At 39.5% G+C, this 12,503-nt stretch overlaps 1 protein-coding gene across 3 annotated transcripts in view; it reads right to left on the reverse strand.

The window, feature by feature from the left end:
- LOC121729268 (tyrosine-protein kinase transmembrane receptor Ror-like) overlaps window positions 1–12,503 on the reverse strand; it is a 51,988-nt gene that overhangs the window by 3,772 nt on the left and 35,713 nt on the right. The window contains exons 4-8 of one of the 3 annotated variants that reach the window (XR_006035941.1): window positions 9,668–9,756; window positions 4,712–4,903; window positions 3,849–4,062; window positions 3,437–3,595; window positions 2,287–3,326 (exon numbers count right to left, since the gene is read on the reverse strand). Coding sequence is in view for 2 of the 3 variants with exons in the window: in XM_042117731.1 (XP_041973665.1) it covers window positions 2,554–3,326; window positions 3,437–3,595; window positions 3,849–4,062; window positions 4,712–4,903; window positions 9,668–9,756 (1,427 nt within the window). In the remaining variant the exon portion in view is untranslated. Of the gene's footprint in view, window positions 1–2,208; window positions 3,327–3,436; window positions 3,596–3,848; window positions 4,063–4,711; window positions 4,904–9,667; window positions 9,757–12,503 lie in introns of those variants that run through there. The other 2 variants (XM_042117742.1, XM_042117731.1) reach the window with 2 other exon arrangements.

Raw genomic sequence — 12,503 nt, forward strand, 5'->3', positions numbered from 1 at the left:
TGTCTGCTAGAACTGCGATACTAAAGTAATAATTATAACTTCTAAATGGGTAGGAAAATTAAATAAATATTATTTAAGTACCATTATCTTCCACAGATATTTATTAAAGTTCATCACATCACTTGTTGGATGGATGGATTTACACAGTTGTGTAAATCCATAGTAGTTACCTATAGGTCTACCAAAATCTGATAGCAAAAAGTGAGAAAAGAAATTGACTAGCAATACCGGGGTAATTGGAATAAAACATTTTGTTCCTTTTTAGGGTTCCGTACCCAAAGGTTAAAAACGGGACCCGATTACTTAGACTTCGACGTCTGTCCGTCTGTCTCCAGGCTGTAACTCAAGATCGGTAATAGCTAGAGAGTTGAAATTTTCACAGACTATGTATTTCTGTTGCCGTTATAACAACAAATACTAAAAACAAAATAAATTAAACATTTAAGGGGGGCTCCCATACAACAACAGTTAGGCACTTGAAATTTTCACAAAAGCCTTAATTATATATGTACTTTAATAATTATTAATTATAATATATCTAAATAAAATAAAAATGTACTCGTAGCTTCACTCTGCATCCTCTATCGGTTGTATCACGAGGAGTGCTCTGAGGAATTGTTCGGAATCATACCACCTGCAACATTTCGCCATCGTCCCACGCGAAAAACATACCATCCTCATTACCTTGATGAGTGGCAATCTTCCACCGTGGGTTTTTCGCGTAACTTTCTGCCGCGCACTGTAAAACTCTGGAACGAACTGTCACCAGCAGTATTTCCGGACCTATACGACCTGCAAACCTTCAAGAAGAGAGCGTATTCCCTCTTAAAAGGCCGGCAGCGCCCCTGCAGTCCTGCAGTCCATGGGCGACGGAAGTTGCTTTCCATCAGGTGACCCGTTTGCTCGTTTGCCCCCTTATTTCATAAAAAAAAATATATATATATCCTCTACAGAAACATCATATTTTAACGTGATTAAAATATGTTTATTACTAGAATTAAGATTAGAATATAGATATAATTAGAACCAGGACAGACGCAAAAACTGGAAGACCCAATAAGGCCTGCATTTACTGCTATTAATTAATTTTTATATTATATTAATCAAAGTTAAGACTTTGCTCGGTACATAATAAACAGGATAAGTCCTGTGATATGCGTAAAGCTCGGAAATATAATGAAGGTTAACACTTCCCACATACTTATCTAAGTTTTCTTTTTGAAAACATTTTTATGTTTGTGATTTTTTTTCCTTCATACTGCCTTAGGAGACAAAAGAATTTCTTGTCATGAATATTAGTGAAAATTAAAAAGACAAGTGTTGATAATGTATTAAATGTATATTTTTTATAATAAACAAAGTGTGGTTTATTTAATAGAATCAAAAAAGTATAAATATTACTTTGTAAAACCTGCATTTAATGACATTTATGAACGCGATCAAAATGCTCTACGCGCAAACTGTACTCGTGTAATTTTTAGGGGCGCGGGTGCTGGCGGGCTAGGAAATTTTATAATACAAAATGTTGGTAATCAGAGAAGGTGATTGAGGCAGATGGCGGACCTACGTTATTCGGTCAGGTTATGCAAAACCCAGCCGATATGATGGACATAATCCGACCAAATAACGTAGGTCCGCCAACTGCCTATATGAATCAATTTCTTCGATGGTATAGTTCCTTCTATAATTACAGTCCTAACGAAACATGTTTGGTACCTTGCTCACGTACCATAGAAATTACTTAAGTAAAATAAAAAATATGTACACAATATTCTAAACCAACACACACGTCACACTAGTCATATTGGTAGGAAGGTACTTTATTTGTTTATACCTTTGCTTTACAAATAACAATATTTTGCCTTTACAATATTTGGCACTGAGTAGGTATATTTTCATAGATTTAAACTTTTCATTGTAGGTACCTACCTATTGATAGTTATTTTATAATATTATACTATCTCTTATTCACTCACTTTTGATCATTTTACTAATAAAATGCCCTAATAATAATATTATTAAGTAATATTATGTTTGTTCATCAAGTACAAATTTAAAACACGATTTTGACGAAACAGTTGTAAAATTATTGGTTTATCCGCGATTATAATATTTAGGTACAATATTTTATATTATGTTACAACAAAATTAAAAATAAAATAAAAATATAATAATTATCTAAAATATATAATATGTTATCAGTTATATTTCATCATTGGCACTGTATATTTACAGTTAATTGGTTTTTTGGTTGACATAATATGGCACTACATCACGAAAACGTACAATTAATAAATTTTACATCGTTTTATTAACGTCTTTTGGCAGCCTAAACCTGCTAACTATTCCCTTCAAAAACTTGCCGTTCTATGGTAGGTATACGCAACTCATTTGACGACATCATTTTACCACCAGTTTTACTACGAACGAGGTGCGGCTTTAGCAGTCGTACTGTTCGAGGGCAGACTGCAAGAGCAGCGCGACGTCGGGGTAGGGCGCAGCCCGGGGCGAGGAGCGGGGCACGTAGCGCGAGCCCGGCGCCGCGGCCCCCCGTCAGGTGAACTCCTCCACGTCGTCGTCCTCACTGAACTCCGAGTCGGGGTCCGAGTCCGGCAGGGGCTTCAGGTAGTCCACGTTCGGCGGCGTCGTCGGCACCAGGTACCCGGCCGAGTCCAGCGGCGCGGGCGGCGGCCGCGGCAGCCGCACCGGCTGCACCGCTCCGCCGGCCGCCGACGCCGTCTCCAGCTTGCCGCAGATCTCGTCGAACCCGATCCGGTCCCGGGGGTCGGTCGCCCAGCACGCCCGCATCAGCTCGCACGCAAACCGCGGGCAGTCGTCCGGCGGCACGAGCAGGATACCCTGGAGGATCTTCTTCGTGGCCCCGTCGTTGTTGCAGCCGTAGAAGGGCTGCTTGCCCCGGCTGTATATCTCCCACAGCACCACGCCGTACGACCACACGTCCGACTCGTGCGTGAATCGGCCGTATACGATGCTCTCGGGCGACATCCACCGCACCGGCATCGGCCGCTCGCCGCCCATCTTGTAGTAGTCGCACGTGTAGACGTCGCGCGACATCCCGAAGTCCGCGATTTTCACCGCCAGGTTGGCGCCGACCAGGCAGTTCCTAGCGGCGAGGTCGCGGTGGACGAATCTCCGCGAGGCGAGGTACTGCATCCCGCACGCGACCTGCAGGGCCACGTGCAGCAGGGCGGCGTCGTCTAGCGTGAGGCCGTTCCGACCTCCTCCCCTCGAGCCGCGCAGCACGCCCGCTAGGTCGCCCCACTCCATGTATTCAAATACCATCCATGGGCTGACGTTTGTGTCATCTGTAATGAAAAATGGAATGCTTTACCACTATCACTTGTTTGACACACCAAATACATTGCATTTCAAAGACCTAGGAACTTATTAAAATATTATGATAGTTTCCTCTTACCTCTGTACACCACACCGATCAGGGACAGAATGTTGGTGTGTCGGAACGTGGACATGATGGACACTTCTCTGACGAAGTCCTCTTCTGCAGTCCGGCCCGCGCTATCTTTGAGGACTTTAATCGCGACCACCTGCTCATTCGTTACACTCCGAAGTACTCCTGTCCAAATTAAGTTTTTCATCAGTAAATATCAAATCTGTGATCACGAAGAACGATCATACATTTTTAAAGCCAAAGCTCTTAGTAACGTTACTGGATAGTGGATACTAATTCGAATTTGAAAATTAATCCTTATATTCCAAGTGTTTGGCTATAGAGTATAAAAGTTATAGAACCTGTCTCTACAATACCATTATAGGAATTTTGTCGTTGGTCAAGGTATGTAAAGTCAAGACTCAAGAGTGTAACTAACCTTTGTACACTTTTCCGAAGCAACCCTCGCCGACCTCCTCTAGGAAGGTGAGCGCGTTCCTCTCCAGCAGCGTGACCTCGGCCTCGTCCGTCTTGTTCGGGAGAGGCGCAGGTGTGGGGGGCGCGGGAGCGGGGGCGGTGCCGGCGCCGCACACGCCATACTGCGGGTTCGTTATATACCGTTCAGCGAGCAGCGGCTCCCCCGGCCGTACGCGCTACAACATAACGCATACTAAGCCACATCGCCAAAGCGAAAGCGTGGTAATGGACCCTTAAACTCGAAATACATGCACTTATCACAACGAGCTTAGCGGGCTTATCATGACCACAGTAGAAATGCGAAAGAATAGAACACTGATATGACTTTTACTGTCTGTCACTTTGTCCTTTGTCTATTCTTCCGTAGAAACAAACCCTTTCTTTCATAATGTGGTGGTCGTGCTAAGCGCACTAGATATTCATGGAAAAGACGATGTAATTTAATACCCGGCTTAAAGCTTATAAGCCAGAATCGAGTGCCGTCTCGTTAAAAATGAGTCCCGTATCTTGGCAAAGCTCCTTGAGAGTTTTCGAGGGGATTGTATGATTCAATGAAGACGTATTATGTTTCCAACAGCCCATAACGCAGACATTCCATATTTATTTAGGCCACTTGAAACTAGAGTGCAATATTTAGGTAATTATCAAACATAATATTATTAAACTAGACCCAATGTTAATGATAATATCCCATTTAAGAAATCAGAATATGTAGTAACCTAAATTCGTTTAGAAATGATCATTGAAAAGTTGCACGAGCAGATTTTATTGATTCAGATGTGAATTTCAGCGAGCGTAAGGCCAAACAACGGTATAAAAACTTACGGGCTTTATTTTTCCATCCACGTTGCACATTCGCCTTTTAATATACAGAGCGACCACAAATAGAACTAATATGAACACGGTGCAGCCAGATATTGCTAAGACGCTCGAACTCATATAAGTACTGGAGCTTATGAAAGATTCTTCCCTCGAGGACTCCTCGGTTATCATTTCACTAGGGTAAATTCCGGGCACCTGAAACAAGAAATTAGAAAAGAATGAATCTTTTAGTAATATCTACGAGGGCTGCTATTTATGTATCCGGAACTGGCCACTTACAAGAACAATATTTAAAAAGTAATTACAACATTTGAAAATAGAACTCTTTGGTTGAAGAATACATTTTGTTTCATGTGACTGTCAATTATTTTTCCATTGTGGCGTCATTTTGAAAATTGCGTGTCTTCATTTGCCATGGATTTAACGCGTGAACATTTTCGTGCAATGATTTACTACGATTTTCGGCGTGGGCTAAATCAACAACAGTGCTTTATTCAACTCACCGCAACTTTTGGAGATGAAGCACCATCAAAAACCACTGTTTATCACTGGTACAGTGAGTTTAATCGTGGGCGGTCTATGCTCACGGATGAAAATAAAGAAGGTCGCCCAAAAACAGCTGTTGTCCCACAAAATATAGATGCTGTGCGGGAACTAATAATGCGTGATCGTCATGTTACATATCGCGAGATAGAGGCGTCCTTAGGCATAAGTATGACGAGCATACATAAGATATTACACGAACATTTGGCTGTAAAAAAAATATGTTCGCGTTGGATTCCGCACAACTTGACAATCGATCAAAAACGGGCTCGTGTCGATTGGTGCAAAAAAATGATAAAAAAATACAACCGTGGTACGTCAAAAGCCGTTTATAATATCTACACAGGTGATGAATCTTGGATCTATGCATATGACCCCGAAACTAAACAACAGTCAACGGTGTGGGTGTTCCAAGATGAGCCGAAACCAACAAAAGTTACTCGTGCAAAAAGTACTTTGAAGCAAATGGTCGCCTGTTTTTTTGGAATTAATGGACATGTGGCTACAGTGCCATTAGAGAATCGTAAAACGGTTAATTCTGAATGGTATACGACCATTTGTTTACCAGAAGTCTTTGAAGAAATAAGAAAGGACAACCGACAACGCAGAATCATATTACATCACGACAATGCTAGCTGTCACACCTCAGCTGAAACAACTCAGTTTTTGGAGGGTCAAAAGATCGAATTGACTGGTCATCCGCCGTACAGCCCTGATTTGGCACCTAACGATTTCTTTTTATTTCCATACGCGAAGAACAAATTACGTGGTCAACGTTTTTCGAGCCGCGAAGAGGCTGTTGATGCGTTCAAAATGCACGTTTTGGAGATACCTCAATCAGAATGGAAAAAGTGCTATGAAAATTGGTTCCAGCGTATGCAAAAGTGTGTCGATCATCGCGGCGAATATTTTGAAAAGCAATAAAACCATATTAAATGATATATGTTTGTTTCTTTTTTTAATTCCGGATACATAAATAGCAGCCCTCGTATGTATTTGCCTCTATTTTAGGTTCTAACAGAGCTTTCAAAGTGAAGCTCGAAAGCTCATTTGTATAAATTGTAGGTATTTAAATCTGAATACAATTCTAGAAGATTAGAACGAAGCTTTAATTTATTTATGGTGCACGTATCTAGGTCATTCATTCGTAAATTGAAACTACGGTGATGTTTTTAAGAAAGAAGGAGAAAGGGCCATCTTTCACGTAAAATAAATAAATAAAAATTGTTTTATTCTCTCATCTGAATAAATTTGAAACAAATGTTTAAAGAAAGTCTACATGGTGCCTACCACCGGTTCGGAATAACAATTTCCTAGTTTTCCCTCAAACGTTTTACGCCACCAATTTAGGCCGAAGTTCAGTTGATATATTATCCTAAGATCCGACCGTAAAATCCTGCATGAATCGTTTATTTCGATCAAATATATTTTTAAATAATCTTTAGAACGTATAGAATGGATTAATGTTGGGTTGCCTTGTTAAAAATAGCCGCAAGTACCTCTAATTGAGTAAAATGAAAGCCCGTAATACAAATTTGCGTGTATTCAATGGAAAAATAAGAACTAAGAAGGAATGACATTGAGGAATGACAGGACACTACGCATAAAAATAAAAACGCCTGTTAAATAAAAATTGCAATCTTGCGGTTTCTCGACGTCCTCAAATTATCCCAGGCATAATAATTGTAGGCCTGAACATTTATCTTAAACAAAAGTGATGGCAACCCCAGTTTGTGGCTATCGTGCAACTGGCAACCATGGATATTCATGCACAAAATGCATAAAACTTTAATTTTGTATCAAAATTATTAAAAAAATCGATGCTTCAATTTTGATGATGAACTATGTCTGTTTACGGGCTGGCAACCCTAGGTTGCGGCCGACTTAGAGCTGGCAACCATTTATACCTTATTTTGTCTCGTCATTTTCTTTCAAATGATGTAAAATTTACTGAAAAAAATATTCAAACAAATTATGCATTTATCTCATGAACATTAAACTTAATTAGAGTTACTTGCGGCTACTTTTGACAAGGCAACCCAACATTAATCCATTCTATACGTTCTAAAGATTATTTTAAAATAAACTTGATCGAAAAAAACGATTCCTGCAGGATTTTACGGTCGGATCCAATATTAATACGTCATTATTGCTTCGGCTGTTCTATTCCAATAAAAGCAAGCAGCGGTGCCGAATAATTAAGTGCACCATGTACGAAATAAAAACTAGCCCATGTAGTACAATAAAATTTGATGGTCGCTTAACGTGAACGACAGGACGTTATCATGAATATTTATCAGCTGCGATGGAAAAACACTGATTTAGGCTCCCGACCGCTTAGCAGTGACAGCGTAATAAATCAATAGTCTAATTTATAGACATAGTACTCAGAATATAGATTGGATAAACTTTCTACTCTAGTTCTCCTCGAATCTAATTTAATGAACGTTAAGCACTTTCATAATGAGCAAAGTAGAATGAAACACCCAATTTGCTCTATATAGCTTTATTGGTGAATGTGGAAAGACAAAGTTATGGAGTTATAACAAACTACTAGTACTTTAAAAGTAATATAGCATATTAGGGTGGGTTACACCAACTTACTTTAACTATAACTTTATATTTAACCATAACAAAATGTCAAAATATGAACTATCAAATCCCTAGTAAAAGTCCATAATGGACGCCATATTTATATACCTATATTATATAGACTAGCGACCCGCCCCGGCTTCGCACGGGTAAAAAATATATAGCCTATGTCACTCACTGAAAAAATGATTAAAATCGATTCAGTAGTTTTTAATCTATACTAATATTATAAAGAGGTAAACTTTGTTTGTTAACTCATAGATCTTCTACTACTACTCGACTAAGAGCTGACGACCAAATCGGTCATGTAGCTTCAGCTGTGTTAAAACTCCGTTAGCTACTTCCCTGAACAACCCTTTCTGATAATCTGCGTGCTGGCAGGCCGTGGGCGGTGGGTGTGGGAGTGGTGGGGTGGGGAAAAATGAAAAAAATATGACTCCAGGCTGTATCACAAGGACCGCTATAGATAGACTTCTGAAATACGGAACCCTTCGTGCGTGAGCCCGTCTCGCACTTGGCCGGTTATTCTTTATTATCTATGTGAAAAAATTAAAAATTAACATGTAGGTACCATCGCAAACACTATTAAGTCGCTGAAACTACATTTTTTCCAATTTTTTTCCCCACCCCACTACTTCCACACCCACCGTCCACGTCCTGCCAGCACACAGATTATCAGAAAGGGTTGTTCAGGGAAGTAGCTAACGGAGTTTTAATACAGCTGAACCTACATTTTTTTCTTTCTTTCCCCATCCCACTACTCCCACACCCACCGCCCACAGCCTGCCAGCACGCAAATTATCAGAAAGGGTTGTTCAGGGAAGTAGCTAACGGAGTTTTAACACAGCTGAAGCTACATGGCTGATTTGGTCGTCAGCTCTCCGTCGATACTACTGATAGATCTACATTACTACTCAATAGTCAATACTCTGAATAGATCTAAACTCCTCTGCCGCGAGCGCACCCCTGACCCCGCCTTGGTAGCAGCGCCCACTTCGAAACGTGCGAAAATCGCAATATTTTAATTTCACCATAACTTTTAAACCAAACGTCCAATTTTAATCAATCAAAGACCAAATATTGTCTACATAAACTGTACTTAGAGATGAAATAGTTTATTTTGATAAGGATTATTAGCATGAGTAAATTAAATGCGTTTAAATGTAGTCCAAAAAAATCAAAATTTTTAAATAAAAAAATGGTTGTTGTGCCTCACTTGACATAGATAGGTATAGTGTGTCGCGGACATTTTTGTAGATATTTATAAGATCTACATTTATTTACAGCATTGTATGGTTCTATCTTTTATAGTTTAGGTAGCGTACGCAAAATAAGTAAATTTTCTTGTTGTTTCCGAAAAACTGAAATATCTTACGGAACCCTATATTTTCCAAAATAAAAAGTAGCCTATGTTACTCGTAAATAATGTAGCTTTCGAATGGTGAAAGATTTTTTAAAATCGGTCCAGTAGTTTTTGAGCCTATTCATTACAATTAAACAAACAAACAAACAAACTAAGTTTACCTCTTTATAATATTAGTATAGACTAGTATAGATAACCTTAACCTTATCTATAACTACGCCTCTGGTGCAACCCACCCTTAATGAAGTGAAGTGTGAACATTCAAAAACCAGAAAATGGCTGATGATGTTGGTTGTTTGCTGCACAAATAATATATTATACTCAATCAATTCAGGTGACAATTTTACACAGATCGATGCGTTGTATTTTAATTAGGAACATCCATTACACATCGCGATAAACACGTATCCTCGGAGTGGTGATGGAAGATTAGGACTAAGGATAATGAAGATTGATCTCACCTGCGCGGTGGGCGGCGGGAACCGCTCCGTGGCGTTGGACGGCCGCGGCGGGATCACGTTGTGGATCGCCTGCCGCTGGGTCAGGGGCACTGGAACATACGAATAAGTATAAGAATATCACTAACGTTTAGCTTCAGACAGTTCGGATATATAAGAATCTCAATCTCCAGTTCCTAATAGAGTTTTTTGGCATCTAGAACTGTCCCGGGGCAGGGCAGGGAATGGATACGAAAATAGCCAAATAAAACCGGTGATCCACGAAGTACTTAGACTTCGTACTAGTAATACGCAGTAATACTTAAGTAGTAATTTAAACTTCGGCTATCCGTTTGTCGTATCCATTCGGCCTACCCTGCCTCGGAGCAGTTCTAGATGCCGAAAACTCAAAACGCTTTATTAAGGGTTTTTGGCATTAATCGAAAGTTGACCTGGTGCTGCAACATCATCTGGTAATCAATAGGATACCCAAGTCCCAACTCCTCACCGACTTCGAGCAATGGTTTCGTGTTTGGACTCATTTTAATTGCGACAACTAGTAAGACGTAGACAAACAGTAAATATATGCATGCTGCTGCTGCAGCATCACCTGGATTTTATAGGAGCTGAGCTCCATATGAGCCTAAAGTGGAGGATTCATGTTTGGACTCATATTGACGGCCTCATCCAAGAGGACTTTCATAGATTGTATTCATTGGGATATGATTCTGTTAATAGGAATTATTCCGCACTTTAACCAACACAAGTTTAAAAAGCATAAAATAAAATTAAATTAAGAAATTAAAAAAAAAACCCGCCAAAAATCTTCAAAAAGTAATGAAATAATATTTACTGACTTTAAGTTTAAATAATTCCTAAGCGTAAAGTGATATTTTAGTCCATAATATTGTTGTCAAGGTGTGTCGGGAGACCGCTAATGTAGATGTTTGATTTCGGATAACATTATAGTTTAAGGGTTAAGAGTCCACACCGCCCTTTTATCCATACAAACGTTGTCCCCTGTTTCCTCCCTGAATATTGCTAGTAGAGTTATATTTTTTCCTGAATATCTACGGCCACTAATACAATGTCCCTATGTTTTCTTTTTTTCATAATTTAGTTATTAAATAAGATATGAACGTTCAAAAACCCAAAAAAATGGCCAGATTTTCCGCCGTGTTCAAACATCCAGAAAACAGATTTGGCTAGATTATACAAAAAAAACATAGGAACACAACTCAAGCCTTTATTTAATCTTTATTGAAAAAAGTGCTTAAATTGGTTAAGTTTTGGAGAAGGAATCAGGGGACAACGAATCGTGATTTTCTGGATTTTCTGCAATTATATCTATCGCGTTCTGCGGTATGGGCTTGAGGTAAGGAAGACAGCTATAGATATTACATGTACTTTTTATTCATTTCTCTAGCCCCTGGTGTATCCTCTTAAGAGCGCACCTGACCCTAACTGAACTACATACTTAAACCTAGATCTCAAAATCTGTAAGGTCTAGAAAACTGATTTTTTGACACAAGTAACTTCAGTTCATGAAGATTAAATGCTCAAGACGAAAACACGATTACTGAAAAAATGCTCGATAGTTTATTTTTTACAAAAAACCTAGTTTTAGACACATTTTTGCTTGGATCTTCGAAGTTGCCTGTCTTTTCTTTAATATTTTTTAATATCTAAAAAGGCGTTGATAAAACTTAAATTTGCTCAAAACACTTTTTCATAATCACTATAGTTCGTCTTTTATTCAAGTAAAACTAACTTGGGGATGATTCCGCGCCGCCTTTTTCACCTGGCATATGAAAGACGGGCGTGAGTGTGAAGAGAGGAGGACGATGTTTGATTTTTGGAGTAGGAACGCTCTTAATTCACAGCGAACCGAAACGAGACAATCAGTGACTTGGCGATACAAAATGCAAAAGTCGCTGTTGGCACTTGGCGGTCCCCCGACACACCGTGACAACAATACCTTTACACTTAGGAATTATTATTTGAACCTAAAGTCAGTAAATATTATTTCATTACTTTTTGGTGTTTTTTGGCGGGGTTTTTTTTTAATTTCTTAATTTATTGACGTTAACCAATCAATGATTCGGACGTTATAATATATTCTGGGTTAAGTCAATGTTAGTCGTTGATCTCTACGAATAATATATTATTCGTAGGGTACTGGACATACAGTTAATAATCCGACCAAAATCCGGCATGTTGCAGACGTCATAATGTCAAAATGTTGGCAGACACGTTTTCTAGTCGAACAAAACTTTTTGTCAACTGTCTGTGCTGGCGCTGCCATCTACCGTGCGACTTTCCATGCATTTTTATTTTGCAGTTCACTGATTACTCGATGCAATCGTTTACAACCTAGACACTGTAATGCCGCAATGCAACAAGTTCCGGTGTGGGATTAAGCGATCAGTGTGTATCGTTCATCACGCGGCTAAAAATAAAACATATATTGCAGTCTAATTATATCTGTTACAGAAGCTTATAATTAAGATTAAGGTTACAGTGAAAAGGCATTTCTGCTGATGCCTTTCGCAAAACTTTATAGTCTTTTTCTTACGGTTGTAGCACCATATGCAAGCTTAGCTTGTAGACCTAATCGGTACCCTTTTCCCTTTCCTACCCTCTCCTATTTCGTTCCCTACCCTCCCCTATTCCCTTCCCTACTCTCCCCTTTTACCCTATTTCCTCTTAAAAGGCCGGAAACGCACCTAGAGCTTTTCTGATGCTACGAGTGTTCATGGGCGACGGAAGTTGCTTTCCATCAGGTGACCCGTTTGCTCGCTTGCCCCCTTATTTCATAAAAAAAGACTAGTATAACGACCGAGCATTATAGGCGGTTAAT

Source organism: Aricia agestis, chromosome 1, assembly GCF_905147365.1.
Source record: "Aricia agestis chromosome 1, ilAriAges1.1, whole genome shotgun sequence".
NCBI lineage: Eukaryota > Metazoa > Arthropoda > Insecta > Lepidoptera > Lycaenidae > Aricia > Aricia agestis.